Source organism: Micropterus dolomieu, linkage group LG22 (assembly GCF_021292245.1).
Source record: "Micropterus dolomieu isolate WLL.071019.BEF.003 ecotype Adirondacks linkage group LG22, ASM2129224v1, whole genome shotgun sequence".
Lineage (NCBI taxonomy): Eukaryota > Metazoa > Chordata > Actinopteri > Centrarchiformes > Centrarchidae > Micropterus > Micropterus dolomieu.
The window spans coordinates 32,587,353-32,602,629 of record NC_060171.1 but is presented as its reverse complement, the minus strand read 5'-3'; the positions used below and the strand labels follow the sequence as shown (position 1 = coordinate 32,602,629).

Below are 15,277 nucleotides of genomic sequence, written 5' to 3'. Positions count from 1 at the left end.
CTGTGTGCAGGTGCCAAGTCCTGTTGGAAAATGAAATCTGCATCTCCATAAAGTTGGTCAGCAGCAGGAAGCATGAAGTGCTCTAAAACATCCTGGTAGACGGCTGCGTTGACCTTGGACCTCAGAAAACACAGTGGACCAACACCAGCAGATGACATGGCACCCCAAACCATCACTGACTGTGGAAACTTTACACTGGACTTCAAGCAACGTGGATTCTGTGCCTCTCCTCTCTTCCTCCAGACTCTGGGACCTTGATTTCCAAAGGAAATGCAAAATTTACTTTCATCAGAGAACATAACTGTGGACCACTCAGCAGCAGTCCAGTCCTTTTTGTCTTTAGCCCAGGCGAGACGCTTCTGACGCTGTGTCTTGTTCAAGAGTGGCTTGACACAAGGAATGCGACAGCTGAAACCCATGTCTTGCATACGTCTGTGCGTGGTGGTTCTTGAAGCACTGACTCCAGCTGCAGTCCATTCTTTGAATCTCCCCCACATTTTAGAATGGGTTTTGTTTCACAATCCTCTCCAGGGTGCGGTTATCCCTATTGCTTGTACACTTTTTTCTACCACATCTTTTCCTTCCCTACGCCTCTCTATTAATGTGCTTGGACACAGAGCTCTGTGAACAGCCAGCCTCTTTAGCAATGACCTTTTGTGTCTTGCCCTCCTTGTTAAGGTGTCGATGGTCGTCTTTTGGATAGTCAGCAGTCTTCACTATGATTGTGTAGCCTACAGAACTAGACTGAGAGACCATTTAAAGGCCTTTGCAGGTGTTTTGAGTTAATTAGCTGATTAGAGTGTGGCACCAGGTGTCTTCAATATTGAACCTTTTCACAATATTCTAATTTTCTGAGATACTGATTTTGGGGTTTTCATTTACATTTACTCATTTGGCAGACGCTTTTATCCAAAGCGACTTACATTTGAGGAACAACATACAAGCATCAACAGAGCATCAGCTACAGATCTCTAACTGACAATATATACTAGCAAGAGCAGCAATAAATACTAGAAAGAGCTCACAGTACATATCACATCAATGGGGTAAATACCTAGGGAAGGAAGTAAGAGTTAACAAAAAGTGCAATCAATACAAGATCACTGTAGGGGATAGAGGAAGAAGAGCACAGGAAGTGCATGTTAGAGGTTAGGAGTTGGAGGTCTTATAAGAGGAAGTGTTCTCGGAAGAGATGAGTCTTCAAGAGCTTCTTGAAGTTAGATAGGGACGCCGCTGCTGTGATGGCGTGTGGTAGCTCGTTCCACCATTGTGGTGTCACAGATGAGAACAGGGACTGGGATTGCTTTGTGTGAAGGTTTGGCAGAGCAAGGCGGCGTTCGTTGGAGGAGCGTAGCGGCCGAGAAGGAACGTAAGTTTGTATTATGGAGTTTAGATAGATGGGTGCAGACTCAGTAGTCACTCTGTATGCAAGCATTAGTGACTTGAATTTGATTCTGGAGGCCACGGGGAGCCAGTGGAGGTCACTGAGTAATGGAGTGACATGAGTCCTTTTGGGCTGATCAAAAACCAGACGCGCTGCTGCGTTCTGAACCATTTGTAAGGGTTTCACCGCACAAGCTGGGAGACCTGCTAGGAGGGCATTGCAATAGTCGATGCGAGAGATAACCATGGCCTGTACAAGAAGCTGGGTGGCGTACTGAGTGAGGTAGGGCCTGATTTTCCTTATGTTGTAGAGAGCAAAGCGGCATGAGCGAGAGACAGCAGCAACATGGTCTGGTCATCAATCATGACACCCAAGTTTCTCAGCACCCTGTTTGGAGTGATGGTTGAGGAGTCAATTTGTAGTTTGATGTTATGGTGGATAGATTGCTTGGCTGGTATGACCAAGAGTTCGGTCTTAGAGAGGTTTAGTTGAAGGTGGCAAGCCTTCATCCATGCAGATATGTCCAAGAGACAGTCCGTGATCCGCGCCGAGACGGTGGGATCACCTGGCGGGAAGGATAGGTAGAGATGTGTTTCATCTCCGTAGCAGTGGTAAGAGAAGCCGTGTGATCGGCCCCAGTGAGGTGGTGTAAATTGAAAAGAGAAGGGGCCCAAGCACTGAGCCTTGGGGCACCCCTGTGGGAGAGGCAGTGGGAGGAGGATAATTGTCCTTGCCACAAAACATTGTAGGAACGCCCCGAGAGGTAGGATTCGAACCACAGGAGTGCTTTGCTCGAGATGCTAAGTCAAGCAGGATAAGAACCGAGGATTGAGCTGCAGCTTTAGCTGACCTTAGGGCTTCTGTTACAGACAGAAGAGCCGTTTCAGTAGAGTGGGCACTCTTAAAACCAGACTGATATGGATCTAGGAGGTCATTCCCTGGGAGGAATTCTGTGACCACAGTGTTCCAGAGAATTGGCTAGTTATAGCCTCCACTTTGCCTGTGAAGAAGGCAGCAAAGGTATCAGCAGACAAGTTTGTGGGTGGTGGAGGAGGATTTAGTAGCGCTTTAAAAGTGGAAAATAATGTCCTTGAGTCAGTGGCACTGCTTATTCTGTCATTATAGAATGCAGTTTTGGCAGCACTGATGCTTGTTGAGAAGGAGGATAGGAGCAATTTGTAGCCCTTAAGGTCGGCGGGGTCTTCGGTTTTTCGCCATTTTCTATCAGCCGCTCTGAGATCAGTACGGAGCCCACGGATGGTATCAGTTAGCCACGGGTGGGGCTGGTTTGGGCGAGCAGGCTTGGTGGATAAAGGACACAGGCTATCCAGGCACAAGCTTAGTGTAGAGCACAGAGATTGTGCGGCATCATTGACTTCAAGTGAGGAAAATGTGTTGAGGGAAGGTAGAGCGGAAGCTACCACTGAGGCAAAGTGAGCGGGAGACAGGTTGCGGCGGTGTGAAACAAATGGTGTTGGAAGAATGGGCTTTTCCTGTAGGCATACCGTGAACTGAATGAAATAGCGGTCAGACACATGTAGAGGTGTGACTGTTAGGCACTCTGCTGCACAGGTCAAGCACCTTGCCAGCTTTGTGGGTCGGGGGGCTGAGAACCCGTGTTAGATCAAAGGACTGAATCAGAGACAGGAAGTCTGCAGAGTTTGAATTGTCTAAGTGAATGTTCATGTCACCGAGGACAAGTAGGGGACAGTCATGCTCAGGGATTGAAGACAGCAGTGTGTCTAGCTCCTCCACAAAGTTACCCATTTGTCCTGGTGGACGGTATATGACAATCACAGAGACCTTTACTGGAGCGGACACAAAGACATGCACAGTTAAATCTAATAACAAACTTGCCTTATTTTCCAAACCTTTGAGACAAAATTATCAAACTTAAATTCATCATAGTTATAATTTTTATATTTATATATTAAAATGTTTAATCATCAGTGTCGTGGGAATTCAAGAAACATCATAATTTGTGCAGTACAAAAAAAAAAAAGCTATTCTCTTTTCACCTCACACAATCTGTTTTCCTCTGGAGTATTTTTGAATGGATTAATTGAATTGGATTAACAAACTATTATTGTGTTTTTATTTTCAGAGAGGAGCTTCCCAACATATACAAGTGTCCGTATCAGGGCTGTACGGCTGTCTATAGAGCTCCTGATGGCTTGAAGGTCAGAATTGATGCCACCATATCACAGTTATTTAAGTGATAAATGTTCTGTAATTGGATCAATAATTATATATATTACTATTAGGAATGCTTCAGTACTTAGTATTGGCTGTCCAACCTATAGCAAGCAAATTTCACTTCATTTTCGTCACCAAAAGGGGGTGGTGATGGCGCCATGGATAAGGCACATGCCAGTGGTGTGAGAAACCTGGGTTCAATTCCCCAGTGTGACGCATCCACCATTGTGTCCCTGAGCAAGACACTTAACCACTTTAACTCCTAGTTGCTCCTGAGGCGTGCGACCTCTGACATAAGCAATTGTAAGTCGCTTTGGATAAAAGCGTCAGATAAATGTAAAATGTAAAAGAATGATATCCCATATGGTGTAAAGAAACATATGTACATTATCAATAATATTAATATATTACTATTATTAATCTATTATTATATAAATGTACAGCTTTTGATTGGCCTTTGGAAAACCGAAGATGTCATTTTTAATCCACCCCAGGACGAGACAATTCTTGTTCTCCATACTACTGCAGACTGGGTGTGGACATTACAATTTGAACTGAAGGTGCAGCAGTGCTTTTCTGCCGTAAAACATTTTATGTGGCGTAACTGCATCTGTTTTGCCAGTTAAAACGTTTTCTATAAATAATATTAATAATATAATATAATATAATAACAATTTTTCACTATATGAATCAGTAAAAATGAGAAGTCAGTATTTGACACCTGTATGAAGTATCAATATGCTCTGCCCTTGACTGTGTGAATGACTTTTTGGGTTTTTAGAAGCACATCAAGGAGCATCATGAGGAGGTGAGAGAGCGACCCTGCCCTCATCCTGGCTGCAACAAGGTTTTCATGATCGACCGCTACCTGCAGCGACACGTCAAGCTCATCCACACAGGTGAGGTCAACAGAAAGATGTTTTTGTTTTGTTTTTAGAAGTGTTTCACACGTGATGTTCTTGCCATCTGGTGCCTGTATCACAAAACGAGCAGATCAGAGATGTTGATCAATTGACTCAGTTAACTCAGGGTTTAACTATCCAGCTGTGAGCGTGTGAGGAAGGTCGAGTTCTTAATTTGAGGCCACACACACAGGAGATCATCAGATCTGACTGATGTCTTTTTGTAATAAAATCCTCTGCTGCGCAGGATCTGGTGTGTTAATGTCAGCGGCAGCTCTGCAGGGGAATAAGATCTAGAGAAAAAAGGGATCTGGCTTCTCCATGCCTAAATAAAATCCCCCGAAAACATATCAATGTGTAGTTAGCCACAACGTTAACACGAGGAAGAATAATCACAACATATAGCCTAATGTAAGTAAGCAACCATGTTATATTTATCACTTCTCCAACAATGTGAGCATAGGCCACCACCAGAGTGAAGCCTAACCTTTGTTGTAAATTTGTGTTTAAATGGAGATGCTTTTCCTTATTTTCTGTCATACTGAGATATATAATGTTACAGTGTTACATACTCAATGTGGCAAAAGATTCAAATGAGGTTAACATATTTAATAGTAATCACTGTAAGCAAAAAGCTCAGATTTCAGCCCGCTCTGAATACTAGATTTCCAACGTTTCTTTCTGCTTTCGTGCCGAGCTGATGTCAGCTAGGCGGGGAGAAATGTCCTTATACGGTTGTTTACTCGTGATCTGCTCCAGGCACTGACAGCGAAACAGGGCTACAAAATAATCCTTCTGGTAATCGCGCCCTGTGAAAGTGATTGTTTTTAAAGGGTTAAAAAAACACCAAAGTCACGCAAGCAGCAGTAGACCAGAGAGGTAAAAATACTATTTTTGTTAAGGGAGTCTGTTGGTTTTTAATGAGAGCGATTTAGTGACTGTTTGTGGTTAAACAAAAAAGATCTCGCTCTGCAGGGATCCTTTTCATTATGTTGTGCTTGTAATAATAATCTGAGCCCGTCAGTGGCAAAATCGACTGCAGCACGCTCGCCTAGTACTGGACCAATTAAAAGAAAAAAAATGTCCCAATTAGTAAGTTGGACATAAAAACATGGACAAATATAGTTGAAAAATACCAAAGTTAGCCTTTAAATCATAAGTGTTAATGAGTATTTTGGCTTGTACTTAAGTTTGTCATCTGTGTTTCCAGAGGAGAGGAACTACATTTGTGACCAGTGCGGCCAAACCTTCAAACAAAGGAAACACCTTTCAGTTCACCAGATGAGACATTCAGGGGCCAAGCCACTACAGTAAGTACTGATGATGTAATTTGGCACTTTAAAACTTCTGCAGCTCATGAACAACTATTTAAACTAGTTGATATAAAATAAAGCTTAAAAATAAAATTCTGAGACTGCACTGCATTTCCTCAGGAACAAATGTCGGTTTTTAATTTGAAAATCACAAGCAAAGAAAGGAGACACGCTGTAAATGCTATCCTCCCCCTTTTAGATGTGAGGTGTGTGGCTTCCAGTGTCGCCAGCGAGCATCACTAAAATACCACATGACCAAACACAAGGCGGAGGCTGACCTGGAGTTTGCGTGCCTGATGTGCGGGAAACGTTTCGAGAAGGCCCACAACCTGAACGTCCACATGTCCATGGTCCACCCGCTGACTCAGGCTGAAGCTCACAGAGGCAGCAGCCAGCAGCAGCCTCTGTACTCTGACCTGCACACCATCACTCTCACCGGGGAAGTGGTTCAGCAAGACCAGGACAGATGACGGCAGGGAGTCCAGATCCTGGTCCCTTGCACAGGGACATAAACTGTGGGGCAGGGACCAGTTCAGTCAACCTGTACTGTGCTTTTTCTGTTTTCACATTCAGGTCATGGACTCGGATGGGACCTGCTGTATGGCTACTGGCTCCTCTGGGCAACACAAAACAGATGTTTATCTCAGTTCGGTACCAACAGAGCAATTTTAGCATCAGAGCAACAAAGTCACACTGCTGCTGATAATTACTATCTCATGGAGCGCTCTTTACAGTTTTCAAGAATCACTTTTCAATCCAAAATTAATCTTTCGTTGTGACTAAGTTTAGGTTTTAGTTTGGTTTTGGGGAAGCATTTCAGTTTTATTTACAGTTTTCTACCTAGTTTCTAGGTCAACAGGTGGAACGTTTTGCTTCCACACAGCATGGACACAAGAGGAATGTAATAAAAAGTTCCACTGGTATACTTCCTGTAGTTTGCCAGAGTAAAACACTTTCTTCTCGAGGGAATAAAGGCAGAAAAGATTCTTAAAAGGTTATCTTGGGTTTGAAAGTTTTAATCCTTAAGATTTTCAGTTTTTTTGTTTGATTTGGTGACACCAAAACACCAAATTTAATACTACAGCAAATGCTCATTGAGCAGCTGGTTTATCTGTTTGCAGTGCAGCCAAGAAGTCAGTCAATAGTAATTACTTCCACAATCAGGTTTCATGCTGTAATTACAGCAGGGCAGAAAATGACCTTGCTGAGGACTTGGGAGTTGTGCAGCTCACGTTGGCTGCTCCTTCTTATACCATTACTCACTAATTATTACAAGTAAGTAATTATTATTACTTACTAATTCTTGTCTTGTTGACTCATTTAAATGTACGACGACTGGCTAACCTCAGTGACAAATACATTCCATCAATAAAAGCCGCCCTGTGTTTCGCCAGTTAACTGCTTTTACTATGAAGCAGGAGCAGTAGGAAATGTTGGGTTTGATTTAGCACTAACTTAATACCACTTGTATTAAGTAATTATAGAATGTAAATATTTTCAATGGCTATTGCTGGAAAAAAAATGATTTTTAACTTTGAAAGACAACAGCAGCTTCTGGTGCCTCTGTTGCAGATCTGCTCAAAAGGGGATTTTACATTGCCCACGAACTATATGGATCTACATTTGCATTTGATAGCTGAAGTACACAGTAGCAGTTTTCCTGTAATGCAATATTCTTGTTACACAATTCAATGTAAATCACTTGTATGTGCTGTGTAACCTTCTCACAGTACAAACAGTTGTGCAAAATGATTTCCAAGAACATTCACATCAGATTTATTGGGTTACTGTTTTTATTAAGTTATTATATTGCTATTTCTGTATTGTAAACCAGGTACATGTATAATAAGTCCTGTGTGCATTGTGTACAAAAAGACATGTAAATAAAATGTAGACTTTTTTTTCTTTTTCTTTTTTTTTTACAAGACTTTACGGGGGGGGGGGTTTGTTTGTTTATTTTTTTTAGGCTTTAGCAGTAAATCTGAACAGTGAAGTGCTGTTCATCAGTATTACAACAGAAACATGTTTCTGTTAGATGCAAAGTATAATATATCAATAAAGTACCTGATATATAGTCAGTTAACTATTACTGTCAAAGAGACACCTTCAAAGCTCGTGGGAGTGGAGAAGATATTGCTCCAAAGTGGATGTTCAGTTTAGACAGCTTTTCAGAGGAAGTCCATCTCTGGGCTGAGGCTGTGGGGGTCGAGGTGCACAGAGAGAGCAGCTGCCACCTCTGGGTCCAGGTCTGCACACTGGGACTCCAGCTAGATCAGGAAACAGGAAGGATCAGGAAACCCCCCAGCAGAGAGGCCAGACAGGAAGGAGTGATGACGACGAGGTAGAAAGTGGGTGTTGTTATTAGAAGATTTTACCAAAAGGCATAATACTGCACATACAGTACACATCTGTATCTGTTGGTTGGTTACCTGTCTGAGTTGGCTGGAGGACAGAGCAGCTGGAGGTGTCTGTGAGATGGCTCTCAGAAGAAACTGCTTGGAGTGGCTCAGAATCTGGAAAGGCTCCATCTGCCAATGCAATTAAATAGATTTGACATCAGAGTAATGTCCCAGGTTTGAGCAACATTGAGCATCATCTGAGGCTCAGTCACCTGATTTTCTGGGGCAAGTGTGTATCCTTCCAGGAAAAGCTGCAGTAGACTGATGTAGCAGAGGACAGCAGTATGGAGGAACCCAGGACAACACATAGCTCTCTGTAGCAGCTCAGCACTCTGCTGGAGCACCAGACTAAACACACATGCACATTACAGAGTGTAACTGCAACTGTAACTTTTTTTTCATGTCATGTACACAACCATTTCACATTGTGGGGTCACTTCCTTGTTTGCAGAAGAAAGGAAATGTTTTGTTTATTAAACTAACATCAAATTGATCAAAAATACAGTGTAGACATTGTTAATGTTGTAAATGACTATTGTAGCTGGAAACAGCTGATTTGTAATGAAACATCTACAGAGGCCCATTATCAGCATCCACCAGCCCTGAGTTTTAATGGCACGTTGTAGTAGTCATTTACAACATTAACAATGTCTACACTGTGTTTCTGATCAATTTGATGTTAGTTTAATAAACAAAAATTGTGCCTTTCTTTCAAAACCAAGTGACCCACTACAGCATGAAGCAGCCATTCAGTTAACTTCCTGTTGTCCAGTTGTTTTATTGGCTGACTGTCTTGTGAGGGTAACTACAGGTAGTATCTACAGCGACTGTAGAGGTAGACATATGATTTAAATCGGATTTTTAAAAACACTACTTTAAAAACTAACCTGTAGAAGGCCCAAGGCATCAGTCGAGTACATTCATCTGATGTCACCATGGTAATGGACTGGTAAACACCTTGTTCTAGAGTTGGGGAAAAAGATACAGCCCATTATATAAAATGAATAATAATAATAATAATAAATGATAATAAATGAATATACACAAGACAAAATCATTTAATGTCAATGCTGACATTAGATTGCATCTGCATATAATGACTACCGGGCTAAACGGACTTACTATGACACTATCAGCTCTGTGTTGAGCGTGATTTAAGAGCATATTCACTGTACCATTTGATTTAAAGATGAGCAGCCAGTCACCAGAGTCCACCAACAAAGGCAGAAGGTCGTTGCACAAAGTCCTGGCTTTCTGATGGCTCTTCTCCTACAGAAATAACATCAGACATAACGTCCCACAGAGATGCTCTCTCAATTCCAACTGTAATCCACCAATGTGTCCCTGAGCAGGATGCTTAACCTGACATGAGAGTGGCTTCTCATCTAACTTGTGTATTTTTCTAAATGTCTAACTATTCCTTTAACTATGTAGCCATGTTCTATTTCTAAACAATGTAATTACTACACTAGATAAACAACTGAGTGAGACAGACATGTTTTTCCTCTCGGGCTTTGTATGTCAGTGTGCAACTTGCTCACTAGGTCTATCAACCTGAGGTAGGCCTCAAACACAGACCTGTCTCTAACTGCATACAAGTCCCAAAAGCTTTGCTACATCTAACCTACACCTGTTACCTGAGGATACAGGAGTCCTGACAGATGGTCGCTCACACACAGGAAAAGCAGAAAAACTAGCACCTGGAAGGAGAAATGAGAACTAAATGATCCACATCTGAAATGTGCATTTCCAGAGAGCAGGAGCACTAATGAGGCCCTCAGGTTCAACATCGCATGTCCAAAGGCTTAGAGAAATGGTTCAATGACATTAATTAGCATAAAGGTAAACTGCATATTGTTTTTATTATTATCTATGATCAGAGACAATGTAACAAAGAACAAAACCTTCTATTATTTACAGAATACAGTTTACCCACCATCACCAGCTGCCATTACCTACAGTATATGACATGAAGTATGAAGCATTACACCAACTGTAACTCACTGTATATAAAGATTATGTTTTTCAATGGAAACAAAAATATACAAACACACTGGCTGGTTTTGATGGACTTGGTGGTGAAATCCCTCTCACCTGTCGGTACTGTATGCCCTTCTCTGGTTGCAGCATCTTCAGGGCAGTACTGAAGTCCTGGTTATCACACCCACAGCCTCGCCAGGCACGATGCAGGCTGGCAGCCAGCACCAAAGCTGCAGCTGCAGGCACTGGCGATGACGGCAGGCCCCTTCTTAAACTGAACACCAAACAGAATTAAAAATCACTTTTATATGAGCAAAGGGAACCAACCAACACACAAACCACCAGAAAGTCAAAAATGACACTGAAATGGAATCTGGCGTTTAGCCAGTTCTTTTTATCCCTTAAAATGGAGAGAGGTGGATCAGGGATTCAGAGATGGTGATTTATAAGAATCAGGTTCTACCTGCAGGCCCAGTTCTGAGAGTCAGTGAGGCGCTGCAGCTGCTCTGGTACAGGCTCTCCATCACATATACGATGCCACAGTGACAACAGCACTGGAGACAGACGTTCCCACCAGTGCTACACACACACACACAAAATGATCATGAATTTCTTACTCAGGGATAATAACCATATCATGTAATCATGATGTCATGTTGTCATCAAAATAATGCCGTAAGGATGTACTGACGGTAAATCAGTACATGTGATTTTAGTCGCACACTGAACCTTCAAGATTTACATTTTTCATAACACAAATGAAAAACTGGAGTGAAATAATTTTCTACAGTCTCAGAAACAACAGAAAAAGGCAAAATGATGCCATCATTGAAGAAAAGAAAAACTTGATATGTAATAAATATACTTAAAGCTGGAGCGCAGGACTAATAATGAATGTCCGTTACATTCAAGCCCGTGTCACAATGCTGATTAAGCCTATCGCTGGTTGGTGTCTGTGGTGACGTTCTCATGCTGGCGAACTCGTACTGATGTGTTTTATGCCAACCAGCGATGATTTGTTAACCAGAGCTAAAGGGGGAACAACTGTAGCAATAGCAGCAAGTATGGCAGAGTCTATACGTCATTTGCATGTGTCCTCAGTGCTATGTAATTATTCTCACTGCCAGAAGGGGGAGACAAAGGTTCCACACGGCAGCCTTAGGGCCCAATCAGACAGAACGTGTTTTTTGCAGTGACAGGCCCCTTTTTTAATTGTTTTTCTATTGGCAGTGAGTGTTTTGCGGGTAGCCTTGTGTTTCGAAGCAGCACTCTGAGCGCACAATGTTGAAAAAAATTCAACTCTGAGCTGAAAAGCACCCGACAGCATTCGCGTTTTTCTCCATTGTCCAATCCAATGAATGGAGAGACGGGCCCTCAGTTGTGGTGACGGAAGTTTACAGTTGCTTAGATTGTCCGGAAAATAAGCCTTGAACCGACCATCATTAAGACGAAGCTCCTGGACCAGCTGGTGGTACGACCAGCGGCGTCTCCCCTTTCTGACGGTCTCATGTACCCACACAGATCTCCGTATCTCAAACAATGCCAGAGCAAGCAACATAAAAAAAAACGAAGCGCACTGCTCTTTTCCAAATTCAACAGAAAAGGCGCCTCGCTTTTTCAAACCTGCAAAACGCTTTCTGTCTGATTGGGGCCTTATTTCTGTTTTTAACTGGTCTGTTCTAGTCACGTGTCCTAGTGAGCCACGACAGTGTGACAGTCAACCGGCATGAACAATACGAGGACCCAGAAATTGAAGCAGTTACATGGAATTCAGCCACCTTTCATTTTATTATTTGCACCTGTGCTTTTCCTGCAGTGACAAATCAGAATGTCTAATCAAAACCATCAGTGTGCGTATTTAACCATAATAAGCATACTCATTGAAGCCAGGTGTTCAGGACTTAAGGTCAGCATGGAAAAGTTAATTAAGTTCATTAGCAGTATGGAGAACAAACAGTACCACTGTAGAGACCAGCAGCAGAGGACAGCGGAGACTGATCTGAGACCAGGCTTTGTTGACTTCTTCCCCTGAGCGTCCACAACGTACACTGGCACATAACACGCCCTGGAGAGGAAACACAGAGTTATACTCGTGGACATACAGTACGAAATGTATCTGAAATTTGATTTCTCTTTAGATTTTAGCAAAGTGATTCTCACTTTGAGGAGGTGTGCTGTTAAATGGCACGACAGCAAGCCGGCTGGAGAACACACCTTCCTCTGTCCCATGAGCAGAAGGAGAGGAACGAAGACAAAGAAGGGTGTGAGCACTATTAAGTACATTTTTTCAGAAACGGACATTTCTCCATTTTTCCAAACAGCTGATCAGATTTAGGTGAGAAATGTATTCAAGCCTGGTTAGAAAAATAATTCCGCAGCTCACCTGATGCTGGTTGACATGTTCTATCAGGTTGTTACACTCCAGAGTCATCCTGCCTCCTTCAGCCTTTACTTTAATGAGTAACACTGCTGGGAGAGCCAGCAGTACTCTGTGACACACACACACACATTTTCAGGGGCTACACAAATACAAATGATAGGGGTGATCTGCATGATATATTTGTGTGTGTACCTGTTCCAGGTGTTCAGTGTGTGTTCCAGGCTGAGCTCGATGCTGATGCTCGGTGAAGCTGAGGTCGCTGTGGAGGAGCATTTCTCAGACACCAACTCGAACAGGAAGTCACACACATCAGCTCTGCTTCCACGGCTGCCAGAGAGGTCAGTCACTTCCATCTCATAGACAAACTCCTACACACACAGGGATTGTTTCTTCAGATTAAACGGCACCTTCATGACGACTTCTCTGCTTTTTCCCCATGAATGTATTTAATAGAACAACATCAGGCTGATAGACTGTTTTCACTCCAGCTGTACTGAAGTCACACACACACACAGCACATCCACAGTGTACACACCTGTAATCTGGACAGGATGTCTGGCAGACAGGTCCCGGTTTCTGACACTCTGTAATCTAGCTTTTCCAGGCTCTGGCTACTGTTGACATAAAATACATAGAAGAGTTACATTTATACTAATGTGTGGGGGTGGGTATATTTACTTATATTACATGTTTTTTATTTTATGATTAGGTTAGATAAGGAAGGAACTTGTATGTGTAATAAATCTCTTTCAAGTCATTCAAGTCGACCTGCTCTACATGCAGTCTTACAGTAAGCACACTTTCTGTAAGGTAACAGCACTTGGATCTTGAGCAGATTTTTTTCATACCAGATGAGTAAAGACTTTTGAACTGCACTGTAAATGTGTCCTATGGTGTGACGACTTGTGAAGACTTTTTTTTCATATACTGTTATTTACTGGATTAGAAATTTTGAATAATACTATTTTTCCCCATGAATTGGACTCGGACTTGCACCGTGTGGCAGTGAGTTAGACTTTGATGTCATCCTTTCAAAACTGTTGAAAGTTATACAAATGTATGATGAGTGATGACTATATCTCCCCTAATGAAATATTGAACTGTTTTCATTAAAGATATTTGGAGATAAACACACATATTTGGTTTATGTGTGTCACACTATAGAACATTACGTCACACTAAAGGACAATAATGGTAGTTATTGCATTAAAGAGGAAGTAAATGGTATTACATTAAAGCATTTTTTCTTAACTTTAAATATGTAATGTCTATACAAGCAATATCATTATCAACCGTGTTTTAAAAAACAAAACAAACAATTTTTCATCGACATAATTAAAGTTGACTCCTCGATAGAGCAAACCTTGTGTAATTATTTTGGTGTAAGAGAAGAAAGAAAATGTAATTTTGATAAAATACAATATTAATGTCAACCATGTTGTTCAAAAACTAAATAATTTAATAATATATTTTTTATTTCATTTCAATTTACTTTCTACGTTGTTCTCTTAGGACCTACTCCTTTCTGTGTGGATCCCTGTTAATTTCTCTTCTATATATATAAAATCTCTATACTTCACTGTCCTCTCTCCAAACCATTTCTCTCCCTCATTTCTTCCTATCTAAAAAAGAAAAAATTTAGTTTTACATTTCACATTTATTTTCATGGCACTTTATAACAGTACAAATTTTCTGCAAAAACAGATTTTTATTACTGTAATTTTCGCATTTAAAAACACTTAAAATTGACAAAAAAATAATACAAAGGAGTTGAACAATTATTAATTAATAATTTAAAATGCGTTTTAAAGAGACTTTGTCCTCGTGTGACAGTCACAGGTGTCGCACCAGAGGAAAGTGGTAGCGTAGTATAATTATGTACTTTAACAAACAATTTTGAATTAAAAAAACTTTAGCCCTGTCACACCAAAGGACAAAAAACCTTAACACTTTTATAGTGGTTCGGAAAAAGGGCTTCTCAGGGGGCTTCAGTACCATTAACTTTAATGTGGTCTTTCAATTAAATAAGGTTTTCTGTTGAATTTCCCGATTAAAATTAAGATATTGTGTCACATGGAGGACATGGTTTTCAGTGACCAAATGTATCAAGCTCCTACGCTTTCAGAAATATATGGATGAAATAAATGATTGCCATTTACTAAAATAGACACGTGTAACATATTTATGTGTAACGTATTTATCAATCATTTTATTTTATAAAAGTTGTAATTTATTGAACCATGCACCATCAAGTCACACCATAGGACAGTTTTGAGATTTGGCTCACAAATGTAAAAAATCTAATAACAAAGCTGTTTTTACAACAACAGGTCCTTGTAAAACAAACACCGTTTTAACCATTTACTGCACTTTAAATCATGACAAAATCATTGTTATTGCTTTTATCTTCTGTGACAGTGAAATTGCCATGTCACGTCAACAGCCCACACTACACGCTTCACGTGTTGTTCATGTTAACCTCTACAGTACCCTTTTTTGGGGGGTTTCTATGGAAAACAATAATCTGTGTCTGAATTAAACCTGCCGGCAGCATCCAGCTATACAATGTGGGGGAGGGGGAATCAGGTATATGTCTTATTTCACCATTTAATTCTACTTCATTCTCCACCTTATTTATTCACTACTTAAATCTGCATTGTTCCCTTCAGTTCTCTTTTCCCCACGCACATATCTACACCTCTGGTCTCTTACTGCAAACACCC

At 41.2% G+C, this 15,277-nt stretch overlaps 2 protein-coding genes across 6 annotated transcripts in view; one reads left to right on the top strand and one right to left on the bottom strand.

Moving 5' to 3' along the window:
* znf276 (zinc finger protein 276) overlaps positions 1–7,695 on the top strand; it is a 19,303-nt gene extending 11,608 nt beyond the window's left edge. For all 4 annotated transcript variants that reach the window (XM_046037139.1, XM_046037136.1, XM_046037137.1 and 1 more), the window contains 4 exons: positions 3,489–3,564; positions 4,362–4,479; positions 5,693–5,792; positions 5,995–7,695. In XM_046037139.1, the coding sequence (XP_045893095.1) occupies positions 3,489–3,564; positions 4,362–4,479; positions 5,693–5,792; positions 5,995–6,265 (565 nt within the window). In that variant the 3' untranslated portion in view covers positions 6,266–7,695. The remainder of the gene's footprint in view (positions 1–3,488; positions 3,565–4,361; positions 4,480–5,692; positions 5,793–5,994) is intronic.
* The window catches only part of LOC123961621 (Fanconi anemia group A protein-like), a 28,958-nt gene continuing 21,228 nt past the window's right edge, over positions 7,548–15,277 (bottom strand). For both annotated transcript variants that reach the window (XM_046037134.1, XM_046037135.1), the window contains exons 30-42: positions 13,090–13,168; positions 12,747–12,922; positions 12,558–12,663; positions 12,335–12,394; positions 12,135–12,239; positions 10,638–10,753; positions 10,289–10,448; positions 9,832–9,894; positions 9,370–9,463; positions 9,082–9,157; positions 8,407–8,542; positions 8,225–8,323; positions 7,548–8,062 (exon numbers count right to left, since the gene is read on the bottom strand). In XM_046037134.1, the coding sequence (XP_045893090.1) occupies positions 7,964–8,062; positions 8,225–8,323; positions 8,407–8,542; positions 9,082–9,157; positions 9,370–9,463; positions 9,832–9,894; positions 10,289–10,448; positions 10,638–10,753; positions 12,135–12,239; positions 12,335–12,394; positions 12,558–12,663; positions 12,747–12,922; positions 13,090–13,168 (1,369 nt within the window). In that variant the 3' untranslated portion in view covers positions 7,548–7,963. The remainder of the gene's footprint in view (positions 8,063–8,224; positions 8,324–8,406; positions 8,543–9,081; positions 9,158–9,369; positions 9,464–9,831; positions 9,895–10,288; positions 10,449–10,637; positions 10,754–12,134; positions 12,240–12,334; positions 12,395–12,557; positions 12,664–12,746; positions 12,923–13,089; positions 13,169–15,277) is intronic.